Below are 18194 nucleotides of genomic sequence, written 5' to 3'. Positions count from 1 at the left end.
CTTGCCCATCTTGCCTTGTTAAGGACTCTTTTTGGTAGCCTCGTGAGACCGTCCTGATCTCGCGAGCTCCAGTTTTCCACTCGCAGATCAGTCTGGCATCTTGAGGCAAAGAAAATTTGGAGCCGTTAGCCAAACGACCGGGCCAATCTGAGTTGGTTTTGAGGTGGTGATAGACAGATGGTTTATCCAATCAGCTAACCAGTATTTTCAGACAGCGGTAGCCCTAATTCTGTTAGCCGCTCACTAATGCTTTTTTTCTCTTGGATCCTTCTTTTGGAATATGGTCCGGGAACCTGAAATGGTGCCTTTTATTCCTAAATTCTCGTTACACAAACGGCAAATCTCCTTTAGCGACATGTTGCTTGCATGCTGAGCTAACGAGCTATGCTTTGCCTGCAGCAGCAGGGGCGGGCTTGTAGTTGTATTTTCATACGCTTCGTGGATCTGATTGGTTGATTTGGCCCGTCTATCACCAACATAGGTGATAGACAGATAGTTCATCCAATCAGCTAACCAGTATTTCCACCCCTTCCCAAAAGTTTTCCAACGGAAAGTTCCCAGATGGATATGCCGAGCAAATGCAAAGCAATCCATCTGGCGGAGTCAGGTTATCTTTTTGGAGCATCTGGGTGAGATTGTCTTGGCTTTGATCACTTTGTGGGAAGCCATTTAGGGACCATGTTTTTATCACTGTACTAGTGATTACTGCTGTTTGGTATGGGGCACCTGTGGGACAGTAATGGGATATGGGGGAAACATTTGTATTTTCAAGTGTGTATGTAAGGAAGCTCAGAAAGAAAAAAATATGATCATTATCGTTACCCTAAACCTGAACGTAAACCATCGTCTACATAAAAAGAGGTGAAACAAAGAGTGCATGTTGTCATTTTACTTAACTAGTCCCTCAGCTTTTTTGTCTTTATGGTTTGAAGACTTATTTCTTCCTGAACTGTAACACTGTAAGCTTTCAACTGGTTCTGCAGCCCTCCTGGTGGGCTTAGCATAGAGCTGGGCAATATATCAATATTATATCGATATCATGATATGACACTATATAATCTTAGATTTTGGATATCGTAATATGGCATGTGTTGTCTTTTCCTGGTCTGTAAAGGATGCAATACATTGAAGTTATGTCATTTTTGAACTTACCAGACTGTTCTCACTCTTCTATTAACCACTTAGTTATTATATCCACATTGCTGATGATTTAATCAAAAATCTCATTGTGTAAACATTTTGTAAAAGCACCAACAGTCAACTATATTGAGGTATATTCAAAAATATTGTGATATTTGATTTTCTCCATATCGCCCAGCCCTAGCTTAGCATTTGTTGAAATGGAGTGTTTGTACCCCTGTAATGTTGCAGCTGAACTGAGAACCAGAACTGATCAAACAGGATGTATCCCATTGAGGTTATATATCACAATTTTCCTGGGACTTCAACTTTGCTTCTGTCTGCTAGATCAGTGAGGGGGGGATGATGAATGAGTGTGGTTGTTGGATACTGTAGGTGGGTCTGGGTTTTATGTCTCAAATGGGCACAATACGAAATGATAGTAAACTAGGTTGCTCTTTTAACGAGTTCAACAAATGAACATGTTTCACCCCATTACAGTTCACTGCTTTACATTACTAAGCTTTTGTATGTTTTTAACTGCATTGTATACAAAAGCTTCAGTAGGAGAGCAAAGTGCATCACCAGACATGAACCTGCTGCACATGAAGAGTGACGCAGTTGAACGAGAGGCTGTTATAGATGACTCCCTGTCTAATAGTGACAGGTTGTTTGTTATGATCATACAGTGGGTCTTTGGCCCTGAGGGACACATCACTCTCACCATTGACACACACCAAAGTTTTTTATAACTAGGATAGGACTGATCCTGGGTAGACCTGCTTCGGTCTAAAAGTGGCATCCCTCCTTCTCTTTCTAAGAGAGCTCACTTTGTAATACCCATTGTGAGTTTGACCTGTTGGCTATTCCAACTGTGTGTAAGTAACTCTGTGTTATGGTTTTTGCATATATTTTATGTATTTTCCTTTGTGGACAAAGAACTTTAGAAATTTAAAAGCATGGCAAGAACAATCCACTGCTGACAAGCACAAATTGTCCCTCAATCTCTCTCAGGGGGAATTGTCTTCTAACTGATTAGACTCCGTTTTGTACATTCACGGCCCAAGCAGCTCTACAAATTAGACAAACACACTCTCATAGACATCAGCACACACACACAAAATCCTTGCCCCAGAGGAAATAAACCTCAGCCACACTGTTGTAGCATTAATGGCCAAATGGTATATAGGCACTGGATTCTAAACCAAACTGAAACAAGGACTGAAAGTATGGAGTCTGGAGTATGAACAGCAAAATCCCATGTCTCTAGGGAGTCTCCCCACAGCCAGTTCATTAGTTAAAGAGATAAGGAAGTACCAGGATAACAAAAAGATAGGTGGAGAAAACACACACCTTCCAAGCACTACCTAAGTGCACACAGATTACATATACAGAAAATATATTAAAGCCACCTTGTGAAAGGATTTCAATCTTTTTTGTAGTTTAAAGGAGTTAGTACTTAAATACGTAATGTAATAAGTCAAATGGAAGTACTAAATTATTGTGTCCCACAAAATCTTGTATATAGCGGACAATACTCAGATATCATACTAAGATAATGTGCCCATACATAATTAAAGCTCAGAGCAAAATGAGAATACACTCTTTATCTTGCCTGTATGTTTTATTAATGCTCCTCTGTATCTGTCATATCACCATTATTTATGATATGAAGTGCTAGATTATTTACAACAGTAAATGGAATGAATAGTTTTAAAAAATATTCTCAAGAGACATTTTTAAAGCAGGGGCCTAAGCCTTGAGATAGCTTCTTCCCTCTTTTTGAGTTTAGGATGCAGCACAATGTACCGTTATTTAGTTGCACTCTCAAGCAGTGAACTATTGTATTTCAGCTGTTTCAGTTTTTACCAGGATGTCAAAGGCTATTGGGACCTTGTGAATTACTGTCCAACAACTACTATACACTGTATCTGCTTCTCCTTTTTTCCCTCAGGAACACTTTACGCCAGAGTGCAAATTCAAGGAGTCGGTGTTTGAGAACTATTATGTGACATACTCCTCCATGATGTACCGGCAGCAGCAGTCGGGCAGGGGCTGGTACCTCGGTCTGAACAAGGAAGGAGAAATCATGAAGGGGAACCATGTCAAGAAGAACAAGCCAGCAGCCCACTTCCTTCCCAAACCTCTAAAAGGTAAGCCTGCCTAGACCATTTTTTTTCACACTGTTACACAAATGGTTGGACATAGCCCTCCACTGATCCAATATCAGAAAGGTGTGGGGTGAAGGGGGTTCCGAAGCTATTCGATCATCCAACAAGCAGCTCTGAGTATACTGCCAGCTTAGGTGCAATGCTTGGTATCAGAGATAAAGTTGCTGTAACTACTTAATCCTTTAAGAAAGTTTCTGAATTGTTCAGCAATGTCACTTTTCTAGTTAGCAAAGTGGTTATTTTTCACAATAAGAGACCTTTCCTGAGAACCACTAGCTTTTCTCTAATTGAACATCCGCACTTTCTTTATACTTCCAGTCCATGTGGAGTTTTTTTTTAACTAAAGACTAAATGAGGTGCTTTTTATATAACCTTTGGCAATTTAGCATTCCCCTTTGAATTTCTGGCATGGGCCTAGTTTCCTCTAGCTGGTCACACTCCGCTGCAGACACAGTGAAGAAGGACGCTGCGACCAGGAGCAGCAGGAACAATATGTTTTAATGCTCTGAATAGCAGCATCTTAAACAAGACACAGATTCACCTGTCAACAGAGAGGAGAGAGACAGAGTCTGTTTTCACTTCAGTGGGATGAAAGAAAAGTATGTTTTTTTTCTCAGTAAGGAATAAAAGGCTTGTAGCACATAAAGCCCAAACAATGATGAAAAGAGGGCAGTCTGTAGATTTCCAAGGTTTGGGTCTGTCACACATGGCTCTTTATATAGTTTCACTACACTATTTTCATGGGTGTGTGTGTGTGTGTGTGTGTGTGTGTGTGTGTGTGTGTGTGTGTGTGTGTGTGTGTGTGTGTGTGTGTGTGTGTGTGTGTGTGTGTGTGTGTGTGCACATTAACATGCCTACTGGCACTGTCAAGTTATTACCGGAGTAACTGGGTGAAAAGATAATTAAGTCGTAAACTCAGTCAAACCCTTTGGTTAAGTACCAGATACAGTATATTATCATAATATGATCAAGGATTAGGTATTTTTTTTGGCAAAATTTAAAAGATCAAGTTTTATGTTGATATCAGTATATATTTTAATTTAAATTTATTTTGTTTTTGTAGGTTGTATTGGGTGGTGGTAATGTTTACAGTCTATTAATGGAGTACAGTATATTGAAAGGTGCTTCTACTTTAATGTGTTGCACTCTGGATGTATATAAATGGGGTGGATAAAATATTACAAATACCTTTCAATATAATACAGTCCAGTACAACACCAAACCCCACTATACTATAAAATAAAGTATAATTAAATAAAAGTTAAATTAAATAAAGGGAGTGTATATTTCCTTCAGTTTGTGTCTTTGGTGGAGCTCCTCCAGCCAGCATCTTATTAAGAATCTATGTCTGCTCTCTGAGATAACGGAGCTTTTCACTTCCATTTAACGGGCCATTCAGGGGGTCTCAAACATTCTTAAGAGCAATAACCAGAGAACGATTGCCTTGCTTTATGCTGACAAAAAAATACTGAGAAATAGAATAACAAGGATATATATAGGCTGGGTGAGAGAGTAAATTTAACCAATTACAAAAACCACCCCCCTCTGCTGCCTATATATACAATGAGAAATATAGTATGTTTGAGGTCCAACAACAAATCCAAATTAGGAAAATAACTACATTTGTTGTAATACCCAAATATGTAAATCATTCTTCTTTTGCATGCACTTTAAATTATCCAGTAATGCACAATATTTACTAAATCTTGTACATCATTTAAATTCCAGATGTAGCCAGTGGTGTGGAAAGAGCTTTGCAAGAAAATGAGAGAGAAATAAAGGGGAATTTGTTCCAGCAGCTCCTACAGATTTAGAGACAGTGGTGTTACAGGGCACCAATTAAAAAGCTATCTCTGCATTGGCAATGACATCTCCTCCAGCCATTACTTACTACTCTTCAGGTTTCAGTCTATGAGTCTGAGCCCATGGCCTCTCATTCTATCTTCGGCTGGATGAGGCGAGTTCAGCTCATGTCATTCAAACCCAAAATCCTCTTACAATTCTTCCGGAAGTTCTTGATGCATAACACACAAAGAGCTGCCTTTATCTGAAAAAGTGTACTGTAGTCTTTCAAGTGGCATCTGTCACTAAAACACAGAGATTTGTGAAGGAATGTGCAAAATGACAAGATGGATGGTTGCTATTGGGAATTAATGTTTAATGGCAATAGCGGTGTTGCGCCGATACCATAATCCGGAGGTCAGTTGCCAACCTTTATAATAATACAGTACTGTCGCTAATAAGATTGGAACCAATTATCATCAGTTTCCCAATGAAACCCTGCTATTGATTGATGTGTATAATGATGGTCTTTGGATTGCTGCTGTAAGAAACAATGCTGGGCTAAGTGAAGTGTCTGAAGGACTGGGTTTGCTGTCTCAGCCACAAACTCCCTTAGGAATGAACATCAAATAGCATTCTAGGCAGAAGGATGTTGACAACATTCTGAAACCAAAGACTCAGATTACTGATTTGTCTTCTGAAAAGCGACTGCTGAGATGCATATTGGGCCAATGATGCAAACACAGCAAAGCTAAAGCACTAGCAACTCCTGAATTTATAATGCCATGCTGTGAATATAAGATGTTTTACTTCAGCACCAACCTGGTCTGCTGTGACCTCTTGATTCAGCAGTTTGCAGAGAACTATAAGTACAATCTCATGTTATACCATAACTGGAACTATTCTAAACAAAACAGAGTGCAGTCTCACTTCATTGCTATCTGTATACTATAAATCACTGTCAGTTTGTCTGATTGCCACTTATTTTGTGTTTCCACAGTGGCAATGTACAGAGAGCCATCCCTCCATGAGTTGACAGAGTTCTCCCGCTCTGGCAGCGGCACACCCACAAAGAGTCGGAGTGCCTCGGCTGTGCTCAATGGAGGCAAAGCCGTGAGCCAGAATGAGTCAACGTAGCCCGGTAGCCCAACCCAGGCCTGGGGCCGAACCACGAAACCTTACCTCCAGCAGAGCGTGAATCCAAGCAGACTTCTCTCACCGATCAGCGGTCCAGGACTAGCTACGAACAACTAACAAACACCCAAATTCCATCAATAAAAAACATTTAGGTACCATCCTGGTCAATCATCATAAAAAAAAATCATCAATAGTAAGAAACATATTGGTACATAAACCATTCTGGACTTAAAAACACATTTTTGTTTTGGTTTAGAGATTTATCTATTACCTTGATCACTCTCTTTTGGTGATGATCGCATACCAGTTAGCCCATCTTTATCTTATTTTTTTAAATTTCCTGTGGACAATAACTTTTCTTTGGTCATTAGATCATTAGACACCAAGCACTCATGCATCTGCCAGACAGGGTCAGGAAGTTAGACATGTAGGCATTCAGGGGAGCCAGTAATAATGCTGGTCTACACGGCTGCAGTGGTACAGTACAAGCCCTGATCTCTGTCTTATCCATGCTTCTGTGAATACAAAGCCTATAAACTCTCTGGTGTGGTACAGCCTAGTGCTGCTGGGACTGTGGCCAGCCAGATGGTAGCTCTCCTGCGTCCTAGTGCACACGCTCAGAGACTGAGCTCTCTAGCATGGGAAAATGAAGCCTATGTTCAGCTGACCTGAAATATAAAAGGGGCAGTGTGGCTCTCTTGCAGTTTCTTTTTTCTTTTTAGAAATGGCTGCACCTTGGTTTTTGCTAATTTTCTGAATTAGCAGAGAGCTTTTTATTTGATAACTGGTTTTGTTTTTGTCACCTCTTGTTCTCTCCCCTTTCAGTCCACCATTGTTCAGTATTTATATTTGTGTTGTTGTTTCATCATTGAAAGGGGTTCCAGCAAACCAAAGACAGAACGAAAGAGTGTCCCTTTAAGCCGTTAAACCCAAGTCAGTACAAAGGCAAAGCTGGAATTTTTTTTTTCATTGTACATTTTTGATGAAAGAAAGCAAAGATTTTGTGGAAAAAGGAACAGTGGACAAAGGAAGTGATTTTAAACACTTTAGAGTTGGCAGCGTGCTTGGTGTTGTGCTTTTTGCCGATATGCTCGATGACTCGATGGTATGAAACAACTATTCTGTGTTCCCATTCCCTTCTGTTACCACTGTGTCACAATGTCTCCGTCTCTTGTCCTTGTGATCCGTTTCCTCCCTCTGTGCTTGTGTCATACTTCAACTCCCCCGCCATCCTTTTTTGTCAACTTTTATTGACTGATACAGTTCACCATAGGAATATGGTGCAAGCCCCTTACCAGGATGCTTGTTATGTGTTTGAGTAACTTATTGTGGTGACAATATTTTCTATATTTAAAAAAAGAATACTGTGGACTTTTAGGTGGCTTAACATTTTATAGGTCGCGTCATATTTGTAAAAGTGAAAAAAAAAAAAAAAAAAACTACAAAAATGAACATCTTCCCTTTCTTGCACAGGGCATGTACAAACACAATTATGTACAAAAAGGACCCTTTTTGTGGGCTAGGTACTCTTCCCTTCAGCTACATAACTTCTTTCTGGTACATGCTTCTGGGAGGCTTTCTTTTCTTGGTTTCCTCCAGAGGTGATTTGTATTAGGTGAACCTATCTGTTGCATGGGAGAAAGCAGGGAAATTCTGGTCTAGAGCTGCATGATGTAGGCTATATGTATTAACCCATGTTGGATCATGTGTTCCAAACTACCAGGCTAAATCTGATAAAACAACATTTACAGACAGACATTGTGGCTGCCTGATAACTTCCAGTTGTTTATTATTTGTTGTATACACAAAAATGCACTGAATAAAATGTTTATATTAAGATATACTTTTAAAATGTGTCAGACTTTCTTCTTTGTCCTATTAATTGCCTTATTTATGTACTCAACATTATCTATGTAGAGGAGGACAGGCTTTGGAGGCTCCTTTCTAATAAATCAGTGTCTCTTTTGAAAGGCTGAAGACTAGATACTTGGAAATCTTACCCTGTGTCTGTATGTGTGCTGCCTTGGCTAAGTAATGTTGCTAACAAGCAGCAACCTCTGGGGCTGAAAAATAAGGGCCAACGCGCAAATGCCAAAAAACTACAGTTCCTCGCATGGCCACTTGAAGCTGGCTCCAAAAGTAAGTCAGTCTCCAGACTTTAATTGTTAAAATGCCCAACTTTATATCAGAAACAAACACGTTTAGACCCTGGTACAAAAAAACATTTTCGGTCTCTAGCTAATGTCCTCCTTCATGACAACTGTACGGGGGGTGAAGTTTTCTATAGTCTCGCATTGCCAGACCTATCTCCACAGTGTTGTGGAGTAAGGTCTGGCTACACCACACATACATCCTGGGATAGAAGAAAAAAAGTTGTTTGCATTTCTTTAAACCAATCACAATCGCCATGGGCAGCGCAAAGCTCCAGACGCAGCAAAGGTTGCTCTGCTAAATAGTGTTGGGAAGGAACTTGTTTTGGTGGAACATTTGGACTCCGCAAAAGAAAAAGGCCACATACAATTTTAAATTAAGTTAACTGTTCACACAATACAGTAACAGGAGCCATTCAAATTAGCTGGATACATGGTTAAACAAAATGTGTTGTTACCAGTGTATCGTCGTGTGTACTTTGTCCATAGTAATCCCAGCCAATCAGTCCCAAAACGTCCCAGTTAGATAGTAATTGCCGTAAACATATCCTTTGTAAGTCTTTACAATCATTCCCCGAAAGAACCAAGCAGGCCTGCCCTATTGCACTATCCAAATTTTATTAAAAACTCGCCATTTCCAGCATGTAACTTGCTAGTTCAAAGTTTGTTGTCGTTTCCTGAAGCAAAAGGATTTTGGGAACTATCCTGGAAATGTACTTCCGTTTATCCAGACTAGTTTTTATACAACTCACCCGTTTAAAATGTATTATGCCTTAGCTCCACCTCTTTACCCACTTTTGGATTAGCCTGGAGCATGTCAGGTACTGCCAAGATGGTGACGGCTAGAGCCACCCACACTGAGCTTTACGATGGCTCTTCAGAAACCTATGAGTCATGGAGACATATGTCCATGTTTTATACAGTCTGTGGTTGCAGAGTAAGAAATATCACTTTTAATGTTTTCTCCAAGGGTTGATCTTGAGTTTGGTTTTAGTAAAAGTGATCAAATATGTATAATATTCTTTATCAACAAGATAAATTATGTTTGGGCCAATGCATAAGATCACACATCTAAACCCATCTGTCTCAGAGTTCCTTTTTAGTGAGGGGAACTAGTGCATGACAAGGTTGTTAACCTACCAGGCTTTGTTAATAAGGTCAGCCATCCACCTCACTACCTCGGTCATCTCAGGAAGAAGCACTTTCTTGAGGGGTTTTGTCCATGACCACAATATCGCAGAACATTTGGACCTAAACTAACAAAACAGCTGAGTCATATTTTGCAAGTTTTCCCATATTTTATTTTCCAGTAATAATTTTTCCCTACTTTTGCACCTAACATTACCAATATGTAGCTGCAGCTGTATCAGCAGAAGAGCTGCTGGTGCTCTGGCCAGAACTAGCTTCCCTCCCATTAGCTGCGGAACCTCCACCATTCTCGCCACTGTTGCCAGATTCAGGTCGGGTGCATTTGAAGAAAAAAAACGCAGATATTTTTTGCCTGAATTTTAGATGCTTGGGGTCTGTCCATCTTTGGTTTTAAATGGATAAATTACTCTTGCTGGGAAGTAGGGCTGCACGACATGAGGAAAATATGCGTTACCATTCTTGAATAACGCTATTACTTGCGATGGATGAACAGATATTAATGGGTACTCAAATCTGCCTTTCTGCTTTTTTCAGTATACTGCTAAAATGCAACAAATTGCTTGTTGAATAAAAAAAACTGAAAGGAAATTATTTCCAAGTTTATTTTATTGAATAAAATGAACATTGAATTAAACACAAAAGACACCAATGAAAAAAGAGAATAATAGTTAAAAAAGTGCAATTTTCTACTGATCCTCTTTTTCAAATAGCTTAAAATATCCATGAGTGTCTTCCCGCAAAAGGTTGCAGTCTTTACGAGGTGTGTTTAGTGGCAAGTTGATATCGCAATGACGATAAAAAAAAGGTTTACTGTGCAGCGCTACTGGGAAGCTTTTATTGCACTTATATTAACGTAATGGGTTGTCCTCAACGTGTCTCAACACTTGTCTAAAGATATAAGTCTGATTCGTGTCACAGTATAAGAGCAAAAAAGACTTTTGCTGGTTACTACAGCCTTTTGCACAACGCTAAGCTCACTCCTTGGAGTGTGAGACAGTAGGCATCAATTTGGTCTATGGAGACTGCCTCATTACACCCCTTGCCAGCAGAGACAGTAGAACTAATAGGCCTCTGTAATATAAGCTCCGATATGAGCTACTTTATCGTTCATGTAGTTTGACATCCACCTACACCTCTCATTTCCTTTTTGCCCATCTCTCGACTCCATTCATTACATTGGGCAGTCCAATTCATTAATGAAGGCTGCCTGCCTTATTCAGAGACGGTGATGTAAGGAGCAGCTACTGTAAGTCTGTAGTATCGCTTTCTCCTTTTCCCTCTTTCTATATCTTCCTCTCACTCATTGACCAGTCAGTTATTTTGATAATCACAATCAGCCTGAGTCTTCACAGAGCCCCCGAAAAGAGCAGATGCAAAACCTGAGGGTGCATCTGATGCACATACACACAAAGCCACACATATACGCATGTCAAGCAAACTATTGCCACTCCAGTGTACAAGGATTTGAGATCTCGAGTAGTGAGATCAGTCTGCAATAATCTGTCACAAAACAGGCTGAGCTAATGGAGCTGTGATATATGTGAGCACTGTACCTGTGAATGCTATAACTCATTACCCTTTATCACTGCCAGCACAAGCTGACTGACTTCATTCCTCTTTCTCACCTAGTCTTGCTTTGTGTGTCTCCATCTTTGATAACTTCTGTTTTGCTGTAATTTTAAGTGCAACATTCTGATATGAGACGGTTTCTATATAGTTCTATAGCCTATGGAAAAATAGCAAGGATCTTAGCATGACCATTTTTTTTGGTGGCACTTTACAGTTGTTATCATTGAGTGTATTAATGGTTACTAAATTATGTATTAATGCTTTACAAATCAGCAATAAAATATTCAGTTACAGTAAGCAAAGTATTAATAACAGATGTGTTAACATTGATAAAATCATAAATAACAATTGGCAACCCCTTAGTGACTATGTTTTACTGTATGTGGTATGTAAAGGATGTGCATCATAATGAGATTAATCAGTTTTACAGGCAAAGCTGTAAAATAAATTCTTTTCAATGTCATTATCGTTATGTTCTTTAATATTCCATTGGGACTGGTTCTTCCTTGTATACAATGTTAATGTTACAGATGTGTCTTGTTGCCTTTTATTATAATTGTCTCACAGTGTTGTCACAAGAAGTGTGTTATATACAGAAAACAATGTTCCACCTGCCGGTCAAAAAGTCAATGCATGAAATTATTCCAATTATGAAACAAGCTAGAGCGATTTGCGCCTCTCATTTTGCACACAATTGAATGTACAGCACACTGAGTCAATCGCAGCTTTCAAGAAATATTGATGCTTTAACAACCTTCAGAAGAAGACAATGACAACTTAATTGAATTGACAGGCTAATGCAGAAACCTCCCACGAGAGGCAGCTTGAGCTCTCATTAAATCCTGTTCTTTCTCTCCTTCTCAATCTCCTTCTTTTTCAGTTTCTAGTGGACAATTTAGAAATAAATTACTCTATACATTAATGTGTTATTTGCAAATGAAAGGGGTAAATAAAAAGTATATTGTCAAGAGTAGGTCTAATTTGAACATGAAGCTTTATTTCACAGACCCCAATCCCTAAAAATGGACAATACCAAAACAAATGGGAGCAATTGAAGCCATCAGACTATAAATAATGCCAATATGGCTCTAAAACCTGGCGACATACCAAGTGTAAACAGACAAGAGACTGCAGGGGACAGAGAACATGTGATATAGGAGAAAGAAATAGGATAGAAAAATTTAACAGCAAAATAAATAAAGTTAGTGTAGCTAGTGTAACAAGCATATCCCTGCTGGGGAGGCTTACATGCCTGGGTTTTCACATGAATAACAAAACAAACCTAAAAAAATAAGTGTATCAGGTGACAGCAGTCAAAAACACATGCTGCCAAACATTCTGCTCATACAAGAGAAAATTGTCAGGTCGAGAATCTGATGAAATTGAATGAAATGCACCACTGCTAACCCTGAAAGTGCCAGGCCTCTTAGTCCCACAACACCCCAGTGCCCTCTGAGAGCCAAGACTCCAAATAGAGTCTGCTGCCATTTATCCCTTTAAACAACTTCTCTTCCATCATCTTCCCCATGGTTGGCACAGTAAGGGCAGTTGCTTCATTCTCACCAGATTGCCCCGAGTAGAGAGTGTCTCGCACCTCTGCTTATCAGTCCTACCAGCTCATCAGAGCACCAGGGACAGACAAGACGAGTAAGACACACTTCCCAGAGAATGCACATTGATAACATCCACCACAAATAGCATAAAACATCACTGCTTCCCCCATTAGAGGTGCAGGACAGCTGGGGTGTTGCCTCCTGGAACAGCATTTGAAGTTGCTGTAGATGTGACGACGTGGTTTTACATTACCAGAACCTTTCTTCTGATAAGCACTGGTATTTGGTTTCTAAATAGAGTGTAATTTGGTATAATATATTTTCTAGATATAGTATATTTTGAGTTTAATACGGCAATATATGTGTTTCTAGTTACAGCATAATTTAGGTGTATGGTTTCTTATTAGCGTCTAACTGTGTTTGTTTTTGTGTCTAATAAAGACCAAATAATTTCTTGTTTTGGTCTAATTTGATAAAGGTAAGGCCTATTATATCTTATTTATGTACTAATTACAGGATAATAATAGGCTTGAAAAACAACAATATTTCTAGTTATGATCTAATTTGATACAAAGTACAGCTTATTACGTCTTTTTAATGTAACGGAAAATAAAGTGCCTGCAAGTCCTATACAATTTATTGGTCCGAGTTAGATATGAATGATCTCAAACTTCCGTAACTCAGCACTTCAGGTGTCACAAGGGTTTAGGGCGCTGGCTGTGTGATTGCAGCATTTGTGTTCCAGGTACAGGTACAATCACCAAAGTTAGTGAAAACACTCCTCTGAGGACCATGAATGTCTGGACAAAATTTTATGGCAGACAGCGGATGAGATTTTTCCATCTGGACCAAAAGTGGTGGATCGACCATCTGACCGACCAACATTGCTGCTAGCATGGCTAAAAAAAGTCAGCACTTCAACCTCACAGTCATCGTTTCATTTAAATAAAATGCAAAATAAAAAACATGAAAATCACATCACACATATATATGCGTCTGTCTACCCATCCATTCATCTCATCAACCATGGATGGCACATAGTTGCAGATAGATCAGTGTAGAGCGGCAATAGTTCAAATTTAATGCAAATTAATGTTTGTATCAGAGTACAATGCTGTAGGCGGTTTGACTCTACTCCCTTTTAGTAAGGTATCACTTCTCAAGAGAGGAAATCAAGTTGCTGATTTAGCTTGAAATAATTTGGACATCCAAGGACCTCTGGCCAGACAGGGTAACTGCATCATTGTGGAAGCCTTTAGTTACAGCACAGCACTGTATTTTCAGTGTATTATTAGGTAACAGATTTAGACCACACAGTATAACAAATTACACAAAAGCTTGTACAAAATCCATTATAAAAAGCTCTTTGTCTGGTTAGAGCAACGTTTGCTTAATCCAGTAATGACGTGTTAATTCGCACACCTGTCATATGTCATAGGTCAGCTGTACACCTGGCCCCTTTATTATTATTATACAGTATGCGTTTTGCACAAGACCCATTTTTTAAAGATTACATGAATAAATACACGACGAGTTAAAAGACTGAATGGAGAAAAATAATTGGTCGATGCAGCACCACGAAATACTGACAGGGTTTTGACCGACCAATGAGTGATCACACATCCCAGTCTCAGCCAGGAGAGTCAGATTAGCATTACTTTAATCCAGACAAATAGAGCAACCCATTACTTTAATGAATAATCCCCAGTTAATAATGTAGAAGTGCAGCTTTGAATGTGAATTATGGATAATGTAGAGGAAATATTTTCTCTATTGTGTATGGCAGCTGTTCATTACTGTTTTTTACTACTACCTGTTGGGAAAACACCACCAGCTGTAGTCTTATTGTTTTATGTAAAGCTCTCTTATCACTCGAGAGCGTCATGGGCGTGTCCAATGGGGATGCAACAGTTTTACAAACTTTAGTGTTTAGCTTTACATGTTTTTTTACATGAAAATTAGCTCTAAAGAATGAAAATATGTTTCCAAAATAGGCTACTCCTAGAGGATTCTCTGCAGACACGCACTTCAAAAACGCCAATATACATGTAGACACACCTGGGGCTGTCTCACCTCAATGTGACATTGATGAGATGTGCAACTCTGAGCCTTAAACATGTTTACACTTGATATCAGGAAGAAAAAAAGGCATGGAGCATGTTGCAAGAGCTTTAAGCAATACCTCTCTTCCCAGTATTAAACATTATCAATATGTTATCAGTAAATGCCAGGAGTTATTTTGCACAAAATAAACAAAATTACAATAAATTACAATATTTCCTTGTGGCTATATTGTATTCTGGTCTACTGAGGTTAAAGTCTGGAGTTTGTATCTCTGGTTCATTAATGATGCATTTCTCCCTCAAGGATTATTAAATGTCAGTGAAAAATGTTGGGACTGAAACCAAAGCTTGATGTTTATTGTCAGATATGTTTGAACTTTTTTGTGCAACCAACTCTCCTAAAATGTCTTGGTATGATAAGGAGAAATATACTGTATACCACACTGAAACATAATTTGCCTCAAAATATAGGTGTAGCGTTTTCATTTGGTGACAATGTCTGTAAATCTTTGGTGTGAGATTTTATGAGAATTTGTGTTCTACAAATTCAGCATTTACTATCATTTTATAGTACGAAAACACACGTTTATTTGTACGCTGAGTTTGGGACTGTATGGTTGTGAGTCTTATGTAACAGAATAGGATCAGAAACATATCATCTACTTTGATATTTGATAGCAAATAGCCATACCCTCACTCTCTTGTCTTTTCTGTCACTCAAAAGAAGGAAGACGTTACATAATTGTATTTTCTTCTCAAAATTTGAGACCATTTTATTTATTATGGCACCTTTTAAATCATGTTTTTGAGAGGTTTGTGTGTTTTTATTATCAGATACTATGAACTGATCTTGTATCAGACCAACCAACCATATTTCTATACTCTATTCTCAGTTATCAATGTGGGTATTCTCTGCAGTCTTTAACACCTTTCAACCACATTGCTATATAAATAAATAATTTAGCTACTGTAGCTGAAAAACTATTTGAAATTAGATTAATTCAAGAGATGTCCAAACAACCAGCATGGTGTGTTGTGCAACTGCAGCACATTTCATTACTGCTTCCATTTATTGTTTCACTACTTCTTTACCTGTTCCAATTAGATTTGCTTCAGTACTTTTTACCTCAACATATTCAAATCTCAGTCCTGAAAAAGCCAATTCGCTCCCTCAGGACTAGAGGAAACACTTGTGTACTACTCATTTCCCCCTGGCTTGACTAACACACTCACTGTCTCATCTCCAGCACTATGAATCACCCGTTTCTATTTACCATAATCAGCCACTCAATTAGTGAACAACACTAAACATGTTTTCACCACAAATAAAGCATCACTTGTTTCCTGTCATTCTTGTTCTTGTTATCATAATATCCTTGCCATCTAAAGTCCAAATGCATTCCAGTTAGCATTCTCCTTCCATTCTCTTATCGATAATAACCACCCATTTTTCTCTTTCATCTGCATGGTGTTCTCACTCCCTCCCTCCCTCCCCTCCATCTCACTCCTGCCATTCTCCCCACGGCTCGTTTCCATGTGCAGGAGGGAATCCCAATTCTTGCCTCACTGCAGTGGATAAAGTCAGGCATTACGTAACGAATGAGCCAGACAGCCAACGCTAACCTCTGTTAGCATGCAGTCAAGAAATATGGTCGGCAGTGAGAAGCAAGCAGGCAGGGTCCATATTTAATATTTATGAAGCCTCTGCAGCATAAATGCATTCTTTCCCTACCCTGCTACACTACAGTAGATTTGGTAAATGGCTGCATGGGGAAAACATTTTGCCTCCAGTCCTGCACCATTCACAACATTAATGAGAATGAATCTGATCACTGCCTGTCTAACCAGAAAATATGTATAGAACTGAGCAGACAGATGGATATCTTTAGACTATCTGATAAAATTAGTGACTAAGACCACAAAATGAAATGTGTGTCATAACGTTTTGATATTACATTGAATATGCTTCACTGGTAAACAACAAGATTAAATGGTAATGTGTCCGTGTCGACGAAGGAACTTGTGCCCGAAAAAAACGCAATTTTCGTTGTCTGGAAAAATTTTGGCTTCAGAAAAGATGATTTAGAACAACGTGATTGATTATCGTTCATTTATCGTTATCGAAGTTAAATGTGCAATTAATCGTGATTTTGATTTAAGGTCATATCGTGCAGCCCTACTGTGATGTCTGTCTATCAAAACAACAAGAGCAGCTTTAATATCCTGTAAGATTGCCGAGGTCCGGATATAGCTGCCCTTATCATATTGATGGGATGGCGTGATTTACTGATCTGATATTTGAGGATTTGCTCTGCTGAGGAAACATGTCCTCCTCTACGTGTGCACCAGTAACACCCCCACACATATATATGGCATTGACATTAAACACGTGACAGGAGAAGGGAGTGAGCGAACAGAGGATAATAAAAAGGACTTAAAACATGCGTGAGACAGAGGAAACACAAAGGGTGAACGGAGAAGACACAGATTATGAAATCAACAGAACAGAAAGATGGGGCAACATATCAAGCTCCCTGCAGGGTAGCTCCCTATATAATCTTAGGTTGGATGCTTGCAATAATTAATTTTTTTATTTTTTTTAAAGGGAGCATGCATGTAGCAGATTACTATGTAGTCCGCCAAAGCTGAAACATTCTACTGTATCCGTGCTACCTTATATACTGTACTGGTACTCTATGTTTCCATCCAAATTTAGATTGAACATAAATGCCAGCAAAAGAAAATGCAAATCAGCATCTTGTTCAAGCTACGGCTGTTGTCATATCAGTTTTTATAATGTTTTTGCTGTGAAAAAGGAAGGAAATATTCTCAGACGTGTGTTAAAGAGCTTCAGAACTTCCTCACTCATGGACATTAATTGCTGTTGTCCACGTAAGATGTTTGTTATTTCCAGTATATGGCTTTATCCCTCAATTGTCAAAAGCAACTAGCCCAGACTAAAACGGACTCAGTTCAGCTTGGATTATCAGTATAGGCCAGCAATTATGTGTGTCCGTCTTTACACACAAAGCTGCAAGCTTTCTTTTAGATCTCTCACCCTCTCTCGTCGCCATCTCTCTCTCCCCCTAAATCACACAACTCCACACCATCTCCTTTCCTCTTCCACACCCTTTCTCAGTTTCTCTCATGGCTCTCTGTTCTGCTATCTCCCGGTCTTATCTCCTGCACACAATCACGTTCTCTCTCCCTCCCAGCTGAAGCTTTCTTGTGCTTTGCTGTATGCTTGTGTGTGATATCTCTAGTCTGTATCTATCAGTGATTTTTGTCTCTGTGCTTCACACAACTAGCGTAATGTTGTGGAAATTGCTTTCATGCAGTACACCGTCCTGACAATTTCGTGTTGATTGCACTTGTCAATAGTGGGACTTGTGGTTAGGACAAATAATGCACATGCTTGGAGATCTGTGGCTTAAATCCCCATTAACAGCTCAGCCTCTGAGCTCAAATGTACCAGGATGTCCATATCTTGGCCAGCTGTCT

The 18194-nt window shown here is 39.2% G+C and overlaps 1 protein-coding gene across 5 annotated transcripts in view; it reads left to right on the top strand.

The window, feature by feature from the left end:
- fgf13a (fibroblast growth factor 13a) overlaps positions 1-8052 on the top strand; it is a 100454-nt gene extending 92402 nt beyond the window's left edge. For all 5 annotated transcript variants that reach the window (XM_028589794.1, XM_028589795.1, XM_028589797.1 and 2 more), the window contains 2 exons: positions 3074-3272; positions 6073-8052. In XM_028589794.1, coding sequence (XP_028445595.1) covers positions 3074-3272; positions 6073-6209 — 336 coding nt within the window. In that variant the 3' untranslated portion in view covers positions 6210-8052. The remainder of the gene's footprint in view (positions 1-3073; positions 3273-6072) is intronic.
- Positions 8053-18194: the final 10142 nt, after the last annotated feature.

The sequence above is a fragment of the Perca flavescens genome, chromosome 10 (genome assembly GCF_004354835.1).
Source record: "Perca flavescens isolate YP-PL-M2 chromosome 10, PFLA_1.0, whole genome shotgun sequence".
NCBI lineage: Eukaryota > Metazoa > Chordata > Actinopteri > Perciformes > Percidae > Perca > Perca flavescens.
The sequence above is the reverse complement of the archived record's forward strand: the minus strand, read 5'-3'. Positions and strand labels throughout refer to the sequence as shown.